The sequence below is a fragment of the Rhea americana genome, unplaced genomic scaffold, assembly GCF_003343005.1.
Source record: "Rhea americana isolate MKP2758 unplaced genomic scaffold, rheAme1 scaffold_37, whole genome shotgun sequence".
Lineage (NCBI taxonomy): Eukaryota > Metazoa > Chordata > Aves > Rheiformes > Rheidae > Rhea > Rhea americana.
The window spans coordinates 2,837,631-2,859,616 of NW_028186501.1; the positions used below are offsets into that span (position 1 = coordinate 2,837,631).

The following is a 21,986-nucleotide window of genomic DNA, read 5'->3' on the forward strand; positions in this document are numbered from 1 at the left end:
GAAGGCAGTAACTTGTTCAACAACAACAAAAATCTGAGCACCAGCATATACTAACTAAGAACTATCTCCATAAGCACTGGAGCTAAAGCAGTTTTGTTTTATTGCTGTTGAAGCAGCATCAGCTGSTTGACTTTGGTATCTAAGACGACACAAGCTACAGATGAAGCTTTCTGTACGCTTGGGCATCGAGAAGGCCCTTCTCTTTGGAGTGTTTTCCAGGACCTATTAGGCAATAAAGYTGCACACTAAGAGATTTTTTTTCTGTTAATTTTTATAAAATTATTATAATTTTTATATATTTAAAACTTTGCCCCTCACCAACTACGGCTGAAACTAGTAAATAGGTCCAGAAGTTTTGGTGGAGCTGGGAGAGGAGGATGAAGCGCACAGACACCAGCCCCGGGCCATCACCTTCGCTTGTGAGAAYCCGCATCTAGAGCTGGGTGCCCAAATCACCGACGTCGCTGAGGCTGCTCTCCCTAGTGGTGGTTGACACCTGACACCTTCTCTTAACGAATGACTCAACCAGCCTACCCAGCCAACGCTGGCATGGGCAGAGTGTCATGTGGACAGAAGCGGTGGCTTTGGGGCTTGAGCCAAGGCAGGTCTAGTTCGGGGCAGAGGTCTGTCCGCACCCGGCCGCGGGGACACGAGCCCGAGGCAATGGGACAAGGGAATCCTAAAAGGCTGAGGAAACCTAAAAGCACTTAATRTTGAGATACATCCTTAGGACCTGGACTGAACCTTTAGAGACAGTCCATAAAGCTCATAAACTACTTGTGAAATGTAGGCTCCTTCCTGGAGGACAGCTTGCTCGCATCATCTTCCCATATGTTCCTGTTTTCTGTTTCCAGTCAGGTACAATGAAAGAAAAAAAACCCCGTTGTTTTTACTGCAATGACAAGGTTGGTGATTTAAAGGAATACTGCTGCGTTTTTAAAAAAAATCCCCTACAAGGGAACTGACAGGTGATTCACTTCTATAAATTCAGGTTCAGTGATTTAAGGACACAGCCTTGGAGCTCAGACTGTAACACATTTTCTTTCTTGTTTCATACGAGATCCGTTATTTCTGTGGGAGACGGGCAGGCTGGACAGTATCGTGTTCTGCAGGACAGAGTTATTGAACACAATCTGGGAATTGTTTTCAAGAATTTCTCCTTGCCTTTATTCATCTTCCCTTGCCACCGTTACAGCAGATTTAGCTACAGGAAGAGGCTAGGAGAACTCCTCCAAGAAAGCCTACTCCGTATCAGCCTGTTAGTAATCAGTTCACTTTTTAAGGTCTGCAGCCAACTACCAGATGTTCTCAGGTCAGTCTGGTCATCAGCTAGATCACCAAAAGAGAGCTATTTTGGGGAAGGATAGGAGAGTTCACTGGGCTTCTACGGATGTTTTGTAAATCCAAGACCTTGCCACCAAGACTGCCTCTTGCACTCCCTTCACAAGGCTTTTCCATCATTCCTCCCCTCCCCTTCGAAGTGGCTCCTCCATGCCCACTGCCATGGGGGGACGTTGGGAGGCAACAGTCTCCATGTTCCCCTCAACCTTCCCCAGAGATGTGCTCTGACTCTTAGCATCCACCACGCAGGACCAAGCACTCCTTATCTTCCTGCACATTCAGGGAAACAGACGTTAACCTCATCTGCTCACCACAGCACTAGGACTGCTCCGTGTTCAGTATAAGCTGAACAACTTACCCAGCCCTTTTTTTCTATAAAAATAATGCCTTCTCTTGGCAAAATGTTCATTTGGTGGAGCAGGATACAACCCTCTAAATTCTAAGACCRTAACTGACAGTTGGCTTATCTTTAGCTATCACAGTGAAATGTTGGTGCTTTACTAATACCAAAATTGGCCCCCTTGTCCTGTGGTTTCTCTCTCTTTCTGGTGAAGGAGGGCTTTGAGAGAAACCGCCCAAAGCATATGCATCGCTTTTATAAATCCACAGCTGGATCCTTTACCCCCTTTGTAAATGCTCCTCCATGAAACAGCTTTAAAGCTACTCCGGTTCTCCTGTGCGACACGTGAGGGTGACCGTTTCACGCTTCGGAGAAGGAGAAATCCTGGCTGGTGGCAGCGATGCCACCACTGAAACTCCAGGCTAAAACAACAAGGACATCAGCTGGTGATGAGTGAGCGGCGATGCCAAGGTCGTGTTCTGGGGAAAAGTCACTCTGCGGTACATTGAGAATGAAGTAGGTGTACCGTTTTCTTCAAAAGTTTCCATTTRAACTAGAAAAGCTGCGATGCTTTTTCTGAGAGGGAGAAATAGAAAAAGTGCGGCACAGTATGAAAAGCCTTTGCAGCAAAAGCAACGATTTCACTTTACTGGCGTCTGTGCATCTGCAACGGCCATGGTCGGCATCGAGAGCCTCTCGTCCACGCAGGAACAACCCGAGCGAGGTGGACACTGCATGGTCAGTAGAACACCACAAGCTCTCAGGTATCTCCAGGCATCGGCCCCACTACGGCTCCAACAGGAGAGAGCTTAACAGCCACATGCTTTGGCACCAGCTGCAGGAAAGGGGTCTTAAAAGGCACAAAGCAAATAGGAAAGTGCATTCTGTAGAGGGCGGAAAAAGCAGAAAACTGAACGACATTGAAAAAGGAAACACTTCTCCCCACAGACACGCTTCAGAAAGACGTAYGCGCTAACAAAACGCTTCTCTTCGCAGACGTGACCTTTCCAACCAAAAGAGAGGAGGGGAAGAAGCCAGCTGAGGAACAGCATTCCACCTCACCTCTTCTTCAGGATTTATCGATTTGCTCCCYTTTATCAATATCCTTATTTTCTTATTTCCTTGTTGTCTTGCAGCTGTTAGAGCTAGGGGAGCGCAAACAGCTCGCTAGGATTTGGTTAAAGAACTGAAAAAAAAACAGTGCTCAACCTGCAGTGACCTAGACTGTTTAAATACTCTGCCCCGAGACGACGTTTTGAGCTGCAGAACCTGGTGGACAACGGCCGATCTCAACCTAGCTGCTGGCACCYGCACCCGTCAGCACCCCCGCTGAGCACTCCTACCAGACCTCGGTTGGTGCTGGGACCAATCGCTGGAGCTCTCTGACTGCATTTTGACCAAAAAAAAAAGCTCTGACAAAGCAACGTGGTGTCTTGGTGAGCAGGAGCTTATGTCCTGCACACCCCCAGCACCATGGCTCCCAGCACTGGGCAGAGTGCTGGAAGACCACACGGGTCTGCCATCGCTCTCGTCTCGAGTCCTCCTCCTTGTGGACTGAGGGCACAAGGCACGAGGAGGGGATTTCAGAGAGGTCATCAGCCACGACTCAGTGAAGGGAGACTTCACCAATTGCAGTTTCAGGCAAGCGTTTTTCACGGGTTTGAGATTTGCTTGAAATGCAAACCTCGTGCAAGTCACGCAGGGAAGAACTCATCAGCCTCTTCGCTGCGTGGAGCAAAATAAATTTTAAAAAGCATTAATAGAAGGACAAAGACCAACCAATTTCTCAGGTGGTGGAATAGAAGGTTTCTAGTCATGATTTACACACGGTTTTGGAAATAAAAATCTTAATAACAGAGAGAAATTGAAGGGAAGTTAACTGTGTAGTTCTAGCTATTTCCAGCAGTTYCTCAAACTCATTTTGATACGTTTGCTTTACAAACTCAGACTCTAGCCAATTTCTTTAGATGATGGGTCAAATCCAAGAAAATTTCTTGTCAGTTTGATTTAACTAAAACCCTGTGATCTGAAACGATTGTGATGTTGACACTGTAACATCATTCAAGCATACAAAATTGTGAATACTTCTCCTAGTATACAGATGATTCTCTCCCTCAGCTTGCAGCAGCCACATACTTTCTACCAAGAAACTCTGTTCACATAATTGCGGCTAATGCAAATTAATACTCTGCTAACAAAGACCAAATTGCTTGGCAGTAGRTAATTGCATGAATTTACCACCATTCTCTAGCAAACACTGGACACACTATCAATTGGGTAAGAAGTTGCAAAAGAGCAGTAATAAGCAAATTGTACCATGTGAAATTCAGGTRTTTGATTTACAGAACAACAAATCTAGAGAAAACGGAAGCTCCTGCAGTGGTATTTCTGCAAGGAAACGTCCATCCGCTGGGAGCATTGCTGCCACCCACCAGCACTGCCTTTTTGAAAACAGCAGACCTTGCAACACCTAATTCTCTCGGAGAGAGTCTCGGAGCTACTTCCACCCCTCCACCTGCTAGAGCACTGGTGGGGACACGCACCTGCTCTGGTGAGAGGTTTGCAGCACGGAATGAGCAAGCCTTCCTCAAAGGACCCGAGCGTGTCTTTCTGCTCGGGGTCAGACAGGGCCAACTGAGATTGCTCCCGCCTGGAGGAGGCCACGGCAGGTCCTCTGCACCCACCGGGGCAACTTCTGCTGCAGTCTTGGAGAGCCGCAGCTCCTGGCACCCCATGATGGATACGGTGTGGAAGCGTTTAAATAGTACGGGAGCGGTAAAAAAGATTTCTATGAGATAAGAGACGTAAATTACCTCTGAATTTTCCAGATTTTTGGTGTCTGAATTGAAGGGGGATGCTACAGCCTCTGACAGCTGAGACCCATCTGCTACTGAGACAGAATAATTTCTAAGCAGAAAACCATCTTCAGAACGTCTCCTCGACACTTATAGACAAATTTTTCAAGCGCTATGTGAGGAGGAGGCTGAGCAAGCCCTTAATTTGCTAAAATGGGAATTGCTCGCGTTCCTCTTATGCCTTCATTAGAAAATCTTCCCTGTTATTTCTACCAGGGTAGGAAGAAGCAGGTGGAGAAAAAATAAATAAATAAAGGGTTAGGTGAGAAGCAACAGGCAGCGGCACGGAGCAGCTCCGGGCAGAGGCCGGCTGCAGCCACGGCCTCGGGCCCCAGGCCACYGGGCTTTAACGGGCTTTAACGCCCGCTGGAGACGCAGAACTTGGTGCTTCAGCCTGGCTGGTGCAGGACGGCGCCGTGCAACCTCGGGCGTCAGACGGCGAAGCGGCCGGGATAATCCATCCGACTAATCGGACRCTATCGCCCTCCTCAGCTCGGCTGGTTGCTAGCTAAGAATTTGCAGGATGATAATTGCAAGAGAAACCGAAGAGCTCAGCTGCCGCTTCCGTCCTGGTGCAGCTATCAGGCTACGGCTGTTCGGCCGCTTGCAGAGCCCAGAACCATTCGCTTCTGGCGCGCTGAACTGAATTTGCTATTTCAAGTGATGGAAAACAGTTACCACCCAGCAGCCCGGGAAGCTGAGGTGAAATTAGTTGGGCCTCTCGATCCAGCTCCTCCGGAGCATCACCCACAAAAAGAACCGCAGCTACAGTCGTAATAATAACAACAGGAAACCAAAAACACCCGCAAGTGGCACAACWACACCTCATCAGGCGCTTTAGCCTCTTCTACGAGCGACTCTTCTTTAATCCTCGCAGTACGTTATACAGCACACGGACGTGAACAACAAAATGGTATTTCTTTGCCCCGGCCCTGCTGGTTTCTTCAGAGCTTCTCGTATTACAGAAAACTGCTGGATCAGTTAACAGTTATGGAAACGCTCTTTAGTCCGGGCTGGAAGGCTGGCAGAGCCTGACGCAAGACCCGCAGCTGGGCGAGCTGCTGCGGGAGAGGGTTAAAGCAACGTCCTCGTCCCCCTCCCCGCAAGGGGACCGCGCCTGCCCWGCCCTCCCCGGCCCGAGGCTTCGCAAAGGACGGGCCGCGCCGTGCCACGCCAGCCCGCCCCTCTTCTCCGCTGCCTCGCGGCCTCAGACGCGCGATGCCTGCTGCAGGAGAAACCTCCCGTCCCCTCGCGCCCTCTGTTAACCGGTTCTTCGAGAAAAGGAACCCAGCGGTTCGTTACCTCTATCTGCTCGACAGGCTTTCGACGTAATTGCATTAGTGCGTCGCTGCAGGCTCGGAAAGCGAGAGCTGGGAGGCAGCCTTTAGCCGCTGGGTCTGCTCGCTCGCCGAGGCCCCGCTCGCGCGCGCGGACACGAGCCGTGTTCTCTGCAGCTCGTGGAATTTGTTTAACGCGCCGCGTTAAAAAAAGCGCGTTAAAGCGCTCGTGCCAGCGCGCCGCGGCCACGAGCCTCTCGCACGCGGCGGAGGAAACGCGCTGCCGCTCCCCCGGAAAGCTGCTGCGCTTCGGAAGCGCCCGCGCGTCGCTGGAAGCCCATCGGAAACCGCTCTCATCCGCCGTTCAGCTGCGATATCTGTCAGCTTGGTAAGTCGATGTATTAATTACAATCCGCAGTGCCTGTTCATCACGTTACAGTAAAGCATTCAATAAATACCAATTAACATGCTGGAGTCTTTCCATGAAGATATCTTGCCCGCCTTGGAGTCTAGCATAAAAATGCATCTTAAAACAGAATACGGAGCAAAGTGGCAATTCTCTAACAAATTCAGACCCATATAYACCTTCTATTTTAGCAGATGCTTGGTGAGTAAATTGCATTAAAACAACTCTATTAGCCCYGCCAGGAGACGCGTTACATTTCATTGCAGGCTCCAAAGCATTTCAAACTGGTCCGCGTAGAAGACAGACGTTTATTTTTGGTGGTTTATACTGCACTGATCATAGTCTAGTGGTGAAACAAAACCAATGCTAATTAGCGATAAACCGGGCGGACACGTGCTCTTTAAAACTGACAGACCACCAGCCCCTTTTATACCTTCTTAAACCCACGAATTACCACCTGGGCTCGTTTCAGGGCCTGAGATCGTTTTGGGAGCTAAAAGCGTAGGATGTGGACCGCAGACTTCTGCATTAAGCTTATTGCTAGAATTAGGATGAAGCTGCTGAGAGAAGCTGCAGCCCCCAGGAGAGAAAAGATCCCCACCGCCTCCAGACCCCGCAAGGACCAGCAAGACCCGATTTCACGGCGCGCTGGTGTCCGGCTCGGAGGGCGCAGCCAGGCGCCTCGGCTCCCTTGGCTCGGTCCAAGCGCGGGAACGCGCTTCCAAGGGGAACGCGGGCCGCCGGCGTCCCTGACGCGCTGGAAAGGAGACACCGAAGCAACGAGGCTCGGTATTTCCGAGCGAGCGGGACCCCCCAGGCACGAGGCACGCGCCGCAGACCCGGCCGCGCGCCGCGGTTTTACCCCCGCTGCTGCAAGCGCCGGGGAACCGCAACTCTGCGCGCGGACGGACGGACGGACGGGCAGACGGTCCTCCCGGAGAGCCCGGGCTGCGCCGGAGCGGGCGGCGCAGCGCGCCCTGCTGCAGTCTGATCACATAAGCCCTGGCAAATGTTCTTCCTTCAGCCCCTAATTTTATTAAGAGTATTCGAGAGGCCTGTGCTAATGGAGATAGATTAGATAACCAGAACGGTATTGAGCCCGGACAGGCGGCAGCAGCGCTGCGTTTCCTCTCATCAGATTGCTAAGGGCTCAGTACRCAGCTCCTGAATTTTCATGGCAGAAATGATTTTTTTTTTTTTTCCTTTCCACCAAGCAAAAGGCTTCTTAGATCAATAGCCCCAGGAAGGTGAGCAGAATATAAACGGGAGACATGTAGCAAAATATTTAGGATTCTACCCTCRAGGACTATCAAATAATAACTATAAGACTGTACGTTAAAAATCTGCATAAAGCACCTTTGCTGTAGAAAGCAGCACTGCAACGGCACTGCCTGCGCTCAGCTCACAGGACGTCGTGACTGGCAACGACTTGGTATGTTTTTTTCTTTTATTTCCACGTGCGAACAGCAGTAACGTGATCCAGGCTGCAGGTAGGATCGCACCCAAGGGGGTGTGACGGACAACTGTGCTCCAGGGGAGCACCAAACGCTGTGAAAAGCCGTATTTTCCCTACAATTAAAGCGAAGCATGAGTGACATGGAGAATCAGGTCACAGATCCCGACAGAAGAACAAAAAGACAGAAAAAGTCGCTGTGAGCAACATCCTTCAGGAAGAACCTTCAGAATCGGCCTCCTCCCGAAAGCAATTTCRGCAGAAGCTCCATCAGGCTGGAGCCCTGCGCTGAAACGATGGGGAATTAAACTGTGGGAAAGCCCTGTGAAATATAGATAATGTCAAAATATATCCCAGAAGTGTTTTTTTGAATTTTACTCCACTCCCTCGAGCTCTCAATTCTCCCATTTAATTTCACATTAAAGAAGAAAAAAAGCACTCTATTTTGAAACCACAGGCTGGGGGTATTTTTACTCTCCCTTTTCACCTTGCCTTTTATTTGCACCCTGCTTTTAAATGAATGTTATTCCCTCTCCCTTCTGCGTCCCCTCCTTTCCCCCTCGCCGCTCCAGCAGTTTTGCAGGGCTGCGATGAATAGCACCGTGGACTGATGCAACGTTTCAAACGGCCGCAGAATAGGCAACGGCTCCAAACGCTTCTCAGGGTCCAGGAAGGCACCTGTGACCTTTTCTAACATATTATTCAGGTTTGCATGATGAATAGAATGACAAATAAAAAGAAAAAAGCCTCAGACTGGCATATAGAAAGCAGATTTCTTTCTTTCTTCTTAGAATCACAGATTCTCTAAGTCACAAGTTTCTAATAATACTACTTGGATATCAGGGCTCTGATCATGGTGAAAGATACAGGATCTTACTGTGGCTTCAAACATGAGTTGGTGGGGCTGGAGCTATTTGTGTGCACGAACAGAAACATGAATTTCACTGATGGATTTTATATCGCCCAGGGAAACTCTCACGGCAGAAGCAGCAGCTCTGGAAGCTCCGGCAGGCCGGAGCACAGATTGACTTTTTTCTATTGATGGCTCTTGATGTTCTTCCCAAAGTTTTGATCACCTAGAACCCAGGGAATAAACTTCTGGAGTGCTACGGACAGATGCTGTCTGCAAACAGTGGTGCAGTGGAAAGCTGGGGGCTGCGCTGGAAGAGGAGACCTTTCTGCTCACAACGTTGAGGCTCATCTCACCAGCATCCTCCCCCAGATGGTGGCYGGGGTCTGCACCTTTGCACACCTGCCCCGGCAGCCGCCGCCAGCCTCGCCGTGGCTGGGACCCGGGGTGAACCTCCTCCCATTCGCAAGTACCCTGCAACTTGTCTCTGTGCCCATTGCCAGTAAGAGCTGCAAACTGGTCWTGGTTTCTGCCAGATCTGCTGTCCCTTTTCGTTGAAAGCTCCTTTCCTTCAAACAGAAATCTGCAGACAGGTGATTTCTGGGGACACGTGCAGGTTTGTCTGCCTGCAGAACTGGCACAGCGATTAGGCCACGGTGCCCACCCACCATCTCTTCCCCATGGCAAGTCACCCTCCCCGCCAAGCTGCCCGTCTGCTGCTTGAGTCTGTCTCCTAACGTTGGCAAGGAGATGAAAATCAGCACAGCAGATTTTCATGTCTCTACCAGTTGAGAGGAAATGGCAAATATTTTACTTTTCTTCTACAAGTTAGCACCTTTCCTACCCTTTTTGGATGTATCAAAGCAGAACCAACCTTTGAGCTCAGCTTATTCAAGTTCCTACTGCTACCGTTTCAGTCTGCATCCTGACATCCTGAACTTGCCAAGGAGATTTTCTCCTGTGAGGAACATGAAACGACAACATCTCAGCTGTGGCTCTCTGTAAATCCTATCGCTTGCACTAGGAACAGCCACCACACTTGGTAATGGCTGCTCTGGCATTTTGATTAAAAAAATTAGCCCTATAGCTCTRTAGTGGTATGCAGTATCAATAAAGTAGGTGTGAAATGAGCTAAGAACTGGCTGACCAGCAGATCTCAAACGTTCGTTCTCATAGGGGAACAACCAACCGCACGTGGTTGGTTGTAGTGGTGTTTKGGGGGAGGAGGTGGAGATCCTAAGCCCAAATCTGTTCAGCATTTCTTCCTGTGATCTGGAATTAATACAAAAATAAAATATAAATAAATAGGAAAATACGAAAGGTGCATTTTTGGCTTTCAAAGTTATGAATCTCAAACTGGCAGAGGCGAAGATGGAGAGCACGTACATGGAAGAGCAGCTGAAAGCATCGCTGAGACGCCCGAAATGGCAGGCAGGGAGCGTGCGCAACAGATCGCCTTGGACGAAGGCAGACTTCAACAGACCAACACAGCTCGAGCAATTACTGCCTAGGCAAAATAAAGCAGAGCAGACGCCAAGCAAAAGGAAAATGGGAGCAAAAACACTCCAGTCTGTGTTTTTATATATATATATATATATAAAAATATGTATATATATATTTTATATATAAATATATATATTTATATTTATATATATAAATATATATATATATAAATATATATATAATTTATATATATAAATAAATATATATATAAAATATAATATGTATATTTTATATATAAATATATAAAAATTTATATATATAAACATATATATAAATATATATATATATGTTTATATATATATATATATATATAGTCGTATATAGCTCAACGAGACATAGGAAGATCCTCTCCAACATGCTACTGTCTTCTGCCTTTGAAGATGTAAAATCTTGTGTGTTATGATTATACAATAAAACAGATTTTACAGGAAAAAAAAAAAAAACAAAACCCTACAAGCCTGAGAGGTTGAGTCTGATTCTCAGAAAATTCAGCCTTTGAAAGAACAAAATGAAGCCATAGGAGATCCTCCAATTCTCTACGTAGAGCTAATTGAAAATGCAAATTATAATTTTTAGATCTCTACCTAACAGGATCTGCAGGTGCACATTCATGGCTAGGACAGCCAGTCATTATAGGATCTCACCAATACTGGTATTTCCTCTTCACTGATGTAATTTTGCGCCTTCACGCAACTAAAAATACTATTATTTGTGCATGTCAAATTGCTTCAGTGAACATAGCTGGTACGGATCAAATAATTTTTTGAGAAATGATATTTGGCTGGTTTTATGCACCAGTGAGTCACTCATAAGTACTTATAAATATTTAGATAGTCTATTCTTGTGAGAATGTGTGTAGACATTTGATATGGTTTGTACTACATCACCTCTGAAGCACTTGCTCTGCTCCACTTCGGAAATTCTTACATTTAAAACAGATTAACAAATCAATGCAGCCTGAAGTGCATTTTAAAATCACCAGTACATTGTATTCTAGTGAGTTTTCTTTGCAATTTGTAGATAATAGATTTCCAATAACAACTTGTAATTAGTTCATTGTGTCTTATTCAATCGTTATATATTAAGCCCATTGACATTTTCCAGATGGTATCTTCTGAAAKGAGAGGTATTTGAAAAACTGCTCTAGTTTGGCAAGTCACGTTTGGGCGCACTGGTACCGCTGTGCAAAGGATACGCCTGCGTACAGGGAAACAGCAGAGCCGGCATCAGAAACTTTCTCTGCCTCATCATGAAAAAATCTAGACAGCAATTTCTTTTTTCTTATTTTAAATCAAAAAGCATAAAATTACAATCATTTTAACCGTGTCTTCATTTCTTATTAATCACGCAAAAATATTATTTCAGGGGACTCTCTTAATTCAAGTCATAATACCATAATTTATAAACTAAGCAGGTGACTGAACAGCAAAACTGGTTAGATGAATTAATCTCTGATCCCAGCGTAGAAACAGTCCCTTTTTTGGCCTAAGGGAAACATATTGCTCTTTCCACTGGTAAACGTGTATCTACGTGCAACCTATTTTTTCTTGCACTGAGCCTTCTTAATTTTTTCCTCTGGAACCATATTTTAGCTTTTGAAGCATTCTTCCTTGGATTAAGCTTGTCTTTCTTGTTACAAGTTAATTCTCATTTTCTCCTCTGAGAAAATCCCCTTTACTTTTTTTCAAAACACAGCAAAATATGCAGGAGAATATGCAACTTGCAATAGCAAACCCTACTCCTGCTGCTGTTTTGTGGAAGTGCCACACCATGCTGGTGCCCAGTGATGTATTTTTGACTTGTAGCTCAGAACTGAAGAAGTTCACAATGACAGAAGCTTTAAAAAGAGAGAAAAAAAATCACTTTCTTTGCAGAAAGTTTCTTGGTATTAGGAGGAGGAAAACAAGAATGAAAACCAAAGTAAGAAAGTTTTCTACCTCTAAAAATTACTACCTCACTCAAGCGGAGCAAAGGTGAGCTCACTTGGAGGTCCGCAAGGGAGGTCTCCTAGCACTCTAAAATTACATTTCTGGGTGCAGCAGGGTCATTCCTAGTGCYAGAGCCAAGCATTTAGGCTCCATCTGTGGGCAAGGCAAGGAGTGAGGTGCTTCTGAAAATGACCTAAAAAGCCAAACAGCATTGAGTGAGCAGGTCTCAGGAACTAAACAACAGCATCTTTGACTGTGGGCCTGTGCCTGGACTCCAGTTCCACCAGAAGCAAGATACTGGGCTACACATGAAGAGCCTCGGTGCACAGTCAACTGCTGTTGAGGGAATTTCCTCTCTACGGGACCTCTCTGAGGTTGCGTAAGCCCGACACGACAGCCTGGGGTGAGGTGGGTTCATCAGTCTGCGCACCTAGCAGATGGGACAACCACACTGACACAACGTGTCTTTCCGTATCTCCTCGTTATCGAACAGTGGTGTCCAGCTGCAACACAGCACTGCCATAGTTGTCCTCATTGAGCCTAAACTTCAGCTGCTTGCTTGGTTTTTAGTTTTTACCTTTGTTCTTCCTACAAGACTGTGCTATTATCTTAATTATTATAGCAAACGCCTGATAAAGTGCTTCTGTGCTCAGCAAGGTGGCTGCATGCTATTCCTCAAGGCGAGCAGCAGTCACTCGCCTTGGCCACCTGAAGGAAGCTCACTGCTCTCCCTGGGTTGTTCCCACCACTCTCAAACGTTGCCTCAAACTGCAAGAGGAGGCTGCTGCTCCCCTGCTTGCTGAGGTGTATTTGAAGTTTAGATACCGCATAGCTCACAGGAGAAACCTATCAGTCATGGTGAGCTAATGAATTATTTCCAACTTTGTACCACTATCTGCAGCAGCATGAAAGAAAAATCATGCACCAAGGACATTGCAGCTGAGGGGGCAGAGAGGGTGCATGGACTCTTAATATTTTAGGACTACGATTTGATCGYGAAGATAGCTGTTGCTATGATAATAATAATGTTTAAGATGAGAACACCTGACTCAGAACATACTATCGTCCAATGTAGAGAGTCCAGAATAATTAGCCAATATAACTAGGCTTGACCAATCCAGCTGAAGGATAGGAGTAACAAGTATCCAAACCTTTGTACCATACTGACGGGGAAAACAAATTCATAAAACACATGAGTAAACCACTTAATCTAAAAATATAATTTCCAGATGCAATTTTATGCTGGAACACCTGGTCTGCCAGGTGTATGTGGAATATTCATATTGCAAACACSTATTTCCAAGTATGCGTATTCATTTTCATCATACAAAATTTTTTTGCAACTTCCCTTAAGATGAGATTTCTACCAGGAACAGCAATGCTTGTTTCCTTTCCGACTGCTACACCCTCATCCCTTGACCCAACAACTTCTTTTTAGGTTTTGTTCCCTCCTATTCAAAGTGGACCTTTGCTTCGCTCAGGCAAGCACGAACCTCAGCACTTCCGTGATTATTAGAAAGCTCCGTCCTGAAGTGGTTTCCAGCAAGTCAGAAATACCCACCCTGCAAAAATAAATCCGGTTTATAGTCAGCACTTCCCGTGAGCCTCCGGAGAGTGCCTGGCGCCGTGGGGAGAAGAGGGAGCCGCTCCCGCGCGGCGCAGTSCTGGCGCCTGCCTGGGAGCCCCGCGCCGCCCACGGACGCTCCCTGCACGCGCAGTACCCGTGCCGGCTCCCGGAAATCTGCCCCAGCGCTCTCCCTTTCCCCAACACCAAGCGCCCGAGGCTGCAGGGACCGAAAGGCTGCAGGACCCTCTGCTACCATCCACCTTCCCCCGGCTGGTGTCCAGCACGTCCCCGGCCCTCCCGCTGCAAACACGGATATGCTCAACCTCCRAGGAGAGCGTACTGTAAGGACACCGTTCCTTTAACCAGGTTGCTCTCCAGGCTTTTGTGGAATTAAGCCCTTTTCCACACCTCACCGAGAGAGATGCTGTTATCTGCAAGCCCTGCAGAACGTGAGAGATCCAAAACACTGATCGTGTTTTATTTATACGGATGTGCTCCCAGAAAGGTAAGTATCCTATTTATCCGGTCATTCTCACGGGCTCGTTTCAGGGCCATTTTCTTCTCTCTCTCTCTCTGTGCCTTTTCAGACGAACAGAGCACCGATCTCTTATACAAATATATTGCTTGTGTGGATGCACAGGAATTCTCCACTAATGGTAGTTTAGCATAAAGGGCCCGAGCCGATCGTGTAGTTCTTGGTTGCAGCTGAGAACGAAAAACACATTTTCCTCAGCCTCCATCGTGCACTTCCAATATGTATTAAGGACAAGGGGGAAAAAAAAAGAAAAAAAAAAGAATCTGAACCTCTGTCCTCCAAGAAACGGGCAGGTTCGGTCTACCACGCACTCCCTGTCTTGACATCTAACGCATATGCATGCACGGTCAGGCGTAAGATTTCCAACAGGACTAATCAAGCTGCTAATTGCAGCTGAAAAATAAAATATTTTTCTTTTAAACCATCCTCGTGGGATTTTTGGTCCAGATACGACATTAAAGACCTCAAAACGTCACCGCGGAGCCCCCAGRCGCAGCAGGACCCAGCAGGCTCGCGGGGAGCCGTGCCCCGAGAGCGCCCGCGGGCACGTGCCGGGCACAGGGCAGCAGCCCGTGAGCCGACACTGCTCTGCGACGTGGAAATTAGCAATATACCACTGATCTTCTGCACAACGTCTGTCAAAAAGCTTTCTAAATCCAGTGTGACCTACTGCAAAGAAACTGCTGTAGGACCTCAAAGATGCTTACGAAAGGCCTTTTTCTTGCTTCCTAAAATATAATGAAATGCAAAGGCAAGCTGTCAGAAGTGAACGTTGGGTGGGAACAGGCTCTAATTGGCAATGAGCTGGAATTTAAGGGGATTTTGTCTTTGGGTTAATAACCTCTTATTAGCTAAACCATGTTGACAAGATAAAGCCATTTTGATGGAATGCATGTTTTCCCTCTCTCTGACATATTTGTATTACAAATTGACCTGTCCACATTGATGATAATATAGATGTAGAAGATTACACTGATTCTTTCTTCCAGCCAGACTTTCACATCTGCCAGCCTGCTACTCGCCCATTAGCGAAGACAAAAGGAAAGCCAAAAGTGACATGCCTAATTGCAATGACCTCCAGTCAGATACGCTTCCAGAAGTTATATCCCCAAAATCACTCATCTGAGCATATTTAAAGTAGTACTCTGCTGGGCGATGTGCTTGCCAATTTACTAGACTATTTCCATGCTGATTAATTAGATGCATGCTCTGCTATAGCTTTTATGACAACTATGCCTTTTATTTATTACTCATTCATTTAATCTTTTGTGATAGTAAAAAAAAGACAACAGAAAGGTATACTCACTAGTACTCTTTATATTTCTGGAACATCAAAATCTTGAGATCATCACATTAATGTTTTTAAATTATGGTCCTGAGCCTGCTTATCTAATAAAATTTACTAATGAGAAATCAGAAGACACCTATAATTTGTTCCTTCTAGAGCTGCCAGGGGAACATTTGAACTGTCTTGATGTTATTTATGTATGATTAAGATGAATTTAAAAAGTGATACTTTAATTTGGTTCTAAGAGGTATTTCTAACCATCCACACAAACACACAAAAACACACAAGCACGATCTTGAAAGTCGAATTATTAGGATTCAGGGACAAAAGACATTTCAGAAAAGCAGGAGAAAGATTGTACTCCGGAGATGGTAAGCGGGCATGCCACCGTGTCTCCCAAAATCTCAGACTGAGCATCAACATCTGTATGCAAATAGTTAGCATGATTAGAAATGATCATTTAAAGTATCAGCTATTACTTTATAATGGTGAAACCAAGTTTCATAAAGGGCAAGAGACTGTTTTGTTCTCATCTACGCAGTTTTCATTCACTTCTAGCCGATCAGCATGGACGGAGACCCAAAATACCCTTCCACGCTCTGTGTGTCTTGCAGAGAGAAGGAGGGTCAAGGGAAAGCGAGAGACACGCACGCACGCGAACTGAGAGGCAGAGACAGTTTTGTGGCTCTGTTCGTTACGGAAAGGCCAGGAGACTCTTTAAAATGAAATGCAACTTCTAACGCAGCAAAGGAGAGACAAATTGGAAAGCTCTTCACATTATCAAGGTCATCCTCAAGCCGTTTGTAGACCGCAASGCTGTACAGAAGTGTGGGGCACCGGAACAGATGTAACATCGTTTTGGAGAGGATAAATTAGATTGAGACTTTCTGATGCCGCTGATTCCTGGTAATTAGATTGCTCAGCTTGCTGAGCCATCCTYGCAGGCCTCCCGCCAGCGCGCAGGCGGGAGGCGCTTGGGGCAATTTCGAGCAACCAAAGGATCACCTTAATGGGCCACAAATATGAAAAATGTGCTGGATGTTATGCCTTTAAATTACTGCTGCCAGCCAAATTCTGGCTTATAATGAAGTATACAGTTCAGAAACACTTACAGACTGCAAAAGCAAACTGCACACTCACAGCAACTGCTTGGAGAAGAAACATTTTTAGATGTTTTTCTTTGGTTGTGCAATAAAGGAAAGGTAAAAGATGCACTTCCACCAAGAACTGTTCTGCATACAGAGACTGCAAAGTTTCTGAAGTTGTAAGCAATAAATTTTGATTTTAAAAGTTGATGACCCGTTATCTGCTCATAATAAAAGCAGAGATTCTGGGAAAATCGAAATGGAGAAGTCTAATTTTCATCTGCAGATGAAGAAAAATCWTTTTTGTGTATAAAAAAGTGTCTGGTAGACAGTCATTGTTATGCCTTGGTTTCTATTAAAATACTTTTGCACTTTATCAATTACCGTCTCCGTTCATTGGCTAATATTTTGTACTTGTCTTATTTTCATTACCTATTTAAAATTCACTGGACCAAATACTCATGCATGCAAATGACTCACAGAATTTAGCTTGGAGTTGCTGCGACTTTGAGAACCCACTGATCCAAATATGCTCCCAAGCAACTGCATGTCAGGCCTTTATATAGCTGGGTTAATTCACTTTAYGGCCTTCTTAATGTATGAGGTTTTATGTTTTACTGTATATCTGCTAGTTTGAGTCTGCTGTGTTGAATTAAATGCATGTGTGGTTCATACAGGTCCAAGGCGATGGCTGGGGCTAATTTTAAAGCACTTTAAATATTGTTATCCTTTTTTTTTTTTTTTTTTTAATTGCAAGCTGGAAGTGAAGAAAACAGATACCACTGTCTTTAGAAAAGAAGAGATTCAGTGAAAATAGAGGCTTTGCATTTCCAGCCTGGCCTGCCAAGGATGCACGTGCTGCTGCAGGACAGGCCGGCTCTCGGCACGCTGAGCACMCAGCTGGGCTCCCCCAGCAGGATGGGGGCGGGCGGCTCCGTCTGTGYTGCGCTCGTATTTCAGAACCACGCAGTTTATAAAGTTAAATCAAGAGGCAAAATCCCCTTACTGAAATTACTTTATCTTTAAAATGCCATATGCAGAGGTTTGAGAACGTGGCTCACGATGCAACTGGTGCGGTATCGGTCCTGTGCSGGTCCTGAGCAGCTAAGGGCTGAATCCTGTCTCTGCTTAACGACGATTAACAACGCCTGGGATAAACCACACGCACGTACTCTGCAGCTCACCGCCCTGACTGTTACAAAAATATATAATGCTCCATCTTAGTTACTTTTTCAGTATCTCAAAGGGCTTTATAGGCACCAATAAAATCTTGTATCATCCCTGTGAAGGAGACAGCATGGCCCTCTTCCAGGGAAGTACTTCAACGCAGGCTTCACTTAAAGCATGAACATAATGTTATGAAAATAAACAGAATAACTGAAGTACTCCATTGTCACACTATTTTAGTAGCTCGGTGATCTAGGGATACTTGCAAACGGTGCTGAGACACACACCAAGATCACACAGTAATTTACTTACTAACACGGAAACGAAATGCAGAAGACGGGATCCCTAGGCGCAATATTCGGTAAAACACCTTCCTCACACCAAACTAACTCACATTGCAACAGCACATTTGAATAGGTTTCAAGGACGGACAGACGGATGGAAAGAAAGAAAGAAAGAAAGAAAAAGAAAAGGCTTTCCCACATTTCTGTTCCTCAGGATTACTGAGAAACCACGTACTTAAGTCAACAGACCTGGCCACAATACCAATATCCGTCCAGTGCTACCAACAAGAAGCATCCAACAAGCAGCAGAAACCCCAACAAAACAGTCTCGCACGCTTTTACCAACCTCCTAGCTCATGCTCAGTCCTTTGGAGCACCATAAGCTTTAGAGACAAGTCCTTTCATACTAATTTTCATAGTATAAAATGCAAAAAGGGATTATCTTTGCCGATCGTGTCTTGGAAGACAACACTGCTGTTACGGTTGTTCAYGCGCATTAGTCCCTGGCCCACCCTCTGTCAATGGCAAGGACACGGAAGAGCATCGTGACTCACGGAAGGCTGTGTAGAGCTCTTGCAGGGTTAAATAGCCATCGTTGTTGTAATCATCAAATCGGAGAAGGTCTTCTAGCGTACAGCCCAGTAAATCATCCTCTAGATCCTCTTTCTTCATYACCTAGGGCCAAGAGAGCATGTAATGTTACATGTAATGTTAATTAAGCTACAGATTCCGGTCCTTGTGCCCCCAGCAGATTTTTCATTGAACAACCTTTGGATAAAAYACATAAAGAAAAGTAGAGAAAAGGGCTCAAGCTCAGCCCTCTCCTCTTTTTGTCCAAGGCAATTCTTCGATCTCTGGGTGAGGTTACGCTTCCCCTTCCTTCTTACAGACCAGCACAGCTTCAAGGGATGTGTACAAGGTGGCGTGAGCCTGTGCCCTGAGCACACCATTCCCACAGGTCAGACAAAAATTTTGCCTAAGTTAGACTTTAGGAAAACTCTTTGGGGCTTTTTCCTCCTTATTTTTTGTCTTTTACTTAGTGGGAGATTTTTTTGTAGGAATTAATAGCATACAAATGCCTGGTCCTCACTGAGGATGGAAAGGCACCTAGAGCACCTCTGAAGTGACTAGCGTTATTGTGCATCAGAGGCAGAGGCCCAAGGGATTTAGGGACCTTTGGTCATTTTTATCCATGGCTTCTTCCCCAAAGAGTTTCTGGCCAGAAGTGCTAATGCTCCATCCCTTGACGTCAACAGAGTAGGAACCAACCTCAGATTCAACAAAAAAGCAGGCTGCTTTACCATGGCGTGGTACTGAAGGGGAGAAGAGGAGCTCACCACCCTCAACCCATGGGGCTACCCCAGCACATTCAGCTAAGGCTCCAGCCCAGACTCCTATGTCCAGATGTCTCAGGAAGAAAGAAAAGAAAAGAGAGAGAGGAGAAAGGTTRGGCAGACTTTTCTTGAGTATCAGGGATAGCATCACCTGGATTTCCTTCCCCGGACACATCCCTTGCCTTTGCAGATAGGTTTGAGACCCATCGTTTCTTAGAGGACAGGAGTAGCTTGCACTCCGTAAAAAAAGCTAACTATCCAAACACTAATACTCAACCAGAAGATTTTTTTTTTCTCTCCCCTCTCTAGGAAGGGATGTAATTGCATTCCTGGCCTTTAGGACTAGAATGGGCAAGAGTCGAGGCTGCATTCAACACTAAGGTGTTTTTCAGCATCTCATAGTGGTTTTTTTACATATTCTAAACATTTCATAACTTCTGCTTGAAAAATTGAAGAAGATTTAGATGTCATACATCCAAGTTAGCAAAAAGCCCAACCGGATCCAAGCATAGTTAAAATGTTGGGTTCTCTAAATTTATWACAGAGCAAAGAAAACTGTTGAAACGTTGCATCTGCAAGGCAGGAAGCCTTTTGCTGTAGTCATAAGATGCTTTTATTTACTATTCTAGTCTTGGTCCATTATATTAAAGCAATTTAAAGTAATAATGCTAAAAAAAATGACCCTTCACCTAGCAAGTAAAAACGTTCAATAAAAGTGAGATCAACCATAACKTCCAAGATCAATCTTTAAAAGATGGAAGTTTCCCTTTGTCTACTTTTGTATTGAAAATTGATTAACTTTTCATAAGACTGACAAGTTTTTACTAGTTCTTTTGATTTAATGTCAGRAAAAAAAACCTTTAGCTGCAACGTATTCAGTAGATTTATGAATCTGACTTTAAAATACATTAAAGTTTTAAATGGAAATAACATTCCAATTACCACAGTTGTTAATAGCCTATATACCCACGGCTGCAAAACTGCTCAGCTAGTTCCCCCGGCTGCGTCCAGGAGGAAACCAACAGGGTATTTGGGAAGCAAGGGGACAGAGCAGGCCCTGAATGGAGGACGGCTGCCGTCCTCTCCCGAGGGGCTTCGCTTCCAGCCTTTCCCTCGCGACCAGCCCCTCTGCACTGAGCCTCTGCTTCAGGCATAAAGACCATCACTCAAACCTTAAAAATGACTTTGGTTTTCCTGCAGTAGCGCACATTACCTGTCTCGAGTTTTTCTTTGCAGACAGGATTGTGGTGCTCCAGGGACTATTTTTCTTTTAAATAAAACAAAGGAAATGCACAGCAACAGCTCATCTGGTGGCCAGAGAGAATGAGATCAYAGCATCTCCCACTGCACCACATTCATTTTATTTTCCTCTACCAGTGGGCAATAAAACATCTGTCTCCGGAGGAATCTGAAGTTGCGCAGTTTCAAATTAAAAGAGCCAACACGAGTCAATCAAAAATCTACCTAATAAGCCAAGAAAACCTGTTGAGACTATAATATGGAAAATTAAGAATCTCCTAGTAGCTAATAAATCTCTTAAAAATTAGGGGAATAAACCAGTCTTTAAAAAAAATAGCCAAGTAGTAGCCAAGGTCTATGTTCGCTCTTGTGAGAGAGACCCGGGCACCAGGCACCCCGGCAAACAAAGCCCGCAGCAACTTCGCTGCAGACCTCAAGGCACTGAACTCCAGCCCTTCAAAATGCAGGGCTTCCTTCCTTCCTAGCGATAACGGTGTGCAGGCTGCCAAACCTTTATTTCCACACGAGCTGACTTTTAATATCCTGATGGAATAAGCTTCATGTAAAAAGGGTAAAAAAATTGGAGAGCAGAACAGACACTTAGATGTCACTATGCAAAAGCTGGCTCTGAATTCAGATAGAAGTGCTTTCTTTTATCTACCCTGTCTTTATATATAATCATTGAATTTAGATGAAGTATTGTATATATTCATAGCTACGAGAGCTAAGAGAATTTGCGCTGACACTCGGCATCGTGCACAAAGGCTCTCGCGTCATGTCAACGGCGCTGGGATTAAAATCCAGGGCGAAGCGTCCCGCTCGGCAGCGAGCGAGGGGAGGGAGCAGCAAGCTCGCTTCCGCGCTCCCCGCTCGCAGCTTCCACCGCACGGCAGCGCGGCGAGCATGCAGAGCGAGCCCCTCCAAAGAGCAAGGGGTAAAATGCCAACTTTTGCAACCAAAATGCCACCGCACACCCAGCGACCTACAAGTCGTCGTCGGCAGCAGCAGCACCGCGGCGGGACGCTAGCGAGCCTGCTGGCTTTGCCCCATCGGGCGCAAGGCTCTCCTCGTACTCGCAGGGCTGTTTCCTCAGGTTTGCACTCGAAGAGAGCAAGTTCGGCGGGCAGAGTAATCGGTTCACATGCCTGCGCTGCGCATTGGGTTAACTCTGCCAATTAGCTGACCTGAAACAGCACAGCAGGCCTGTAATTAGAAGTAACAGTTTTCGCGGGCTCTGCACCTTTTCTAATGTTATTAGGTTCAGCTAGTCAACATTTCAGTATCTCCATGGGGATCCTTGGAGAATAAGCCTGTTAAAATATTTTAACTTTACTGTCATGTTAATGTATGGTAATACGTGGTCCAAAAGGCAGGAAAGAAGAGGTAAGAGGCTTCTTCCTAACTCACATACATCTAAATTATCTAGACTAATTCTGTGCAAGCCAGCTACCTGGAAACGCTCCAGAAGACAACTGCTAGTACTGAGGATTATCATCTGTTTTTCAGGRGCAAGGATGGGGCTGGAAAAACACCA

The 21,986-nt window shown here is 45.7% G+C and overlaps 1 protein-coding gene across 2 annotated transcripts in view; it reads right to left on the reverse strand.

Annotated features, from left to right (window-relative positions):
• The window catches only part of FSTL4 (follistatin like 4), a 211,894-nt gene that overhangs the window by 72,738 nt on the left and 117,170 nt on the right, over window positions 1-21,986 (reverse strand). For both annotated transcript variants that reach the window (XM_085312779.1, XM_085312777.1), the window contains exon 5: window positions 18,434-18,554. In XM_085312779.1, the coding sequence (XP_085168905.1) occupies window positions 18,434-18,554 (121 nt within the window). The remainder of the gene's footprint in view (window positions 1-18,433; window positions 18,555-21,986) is intronic.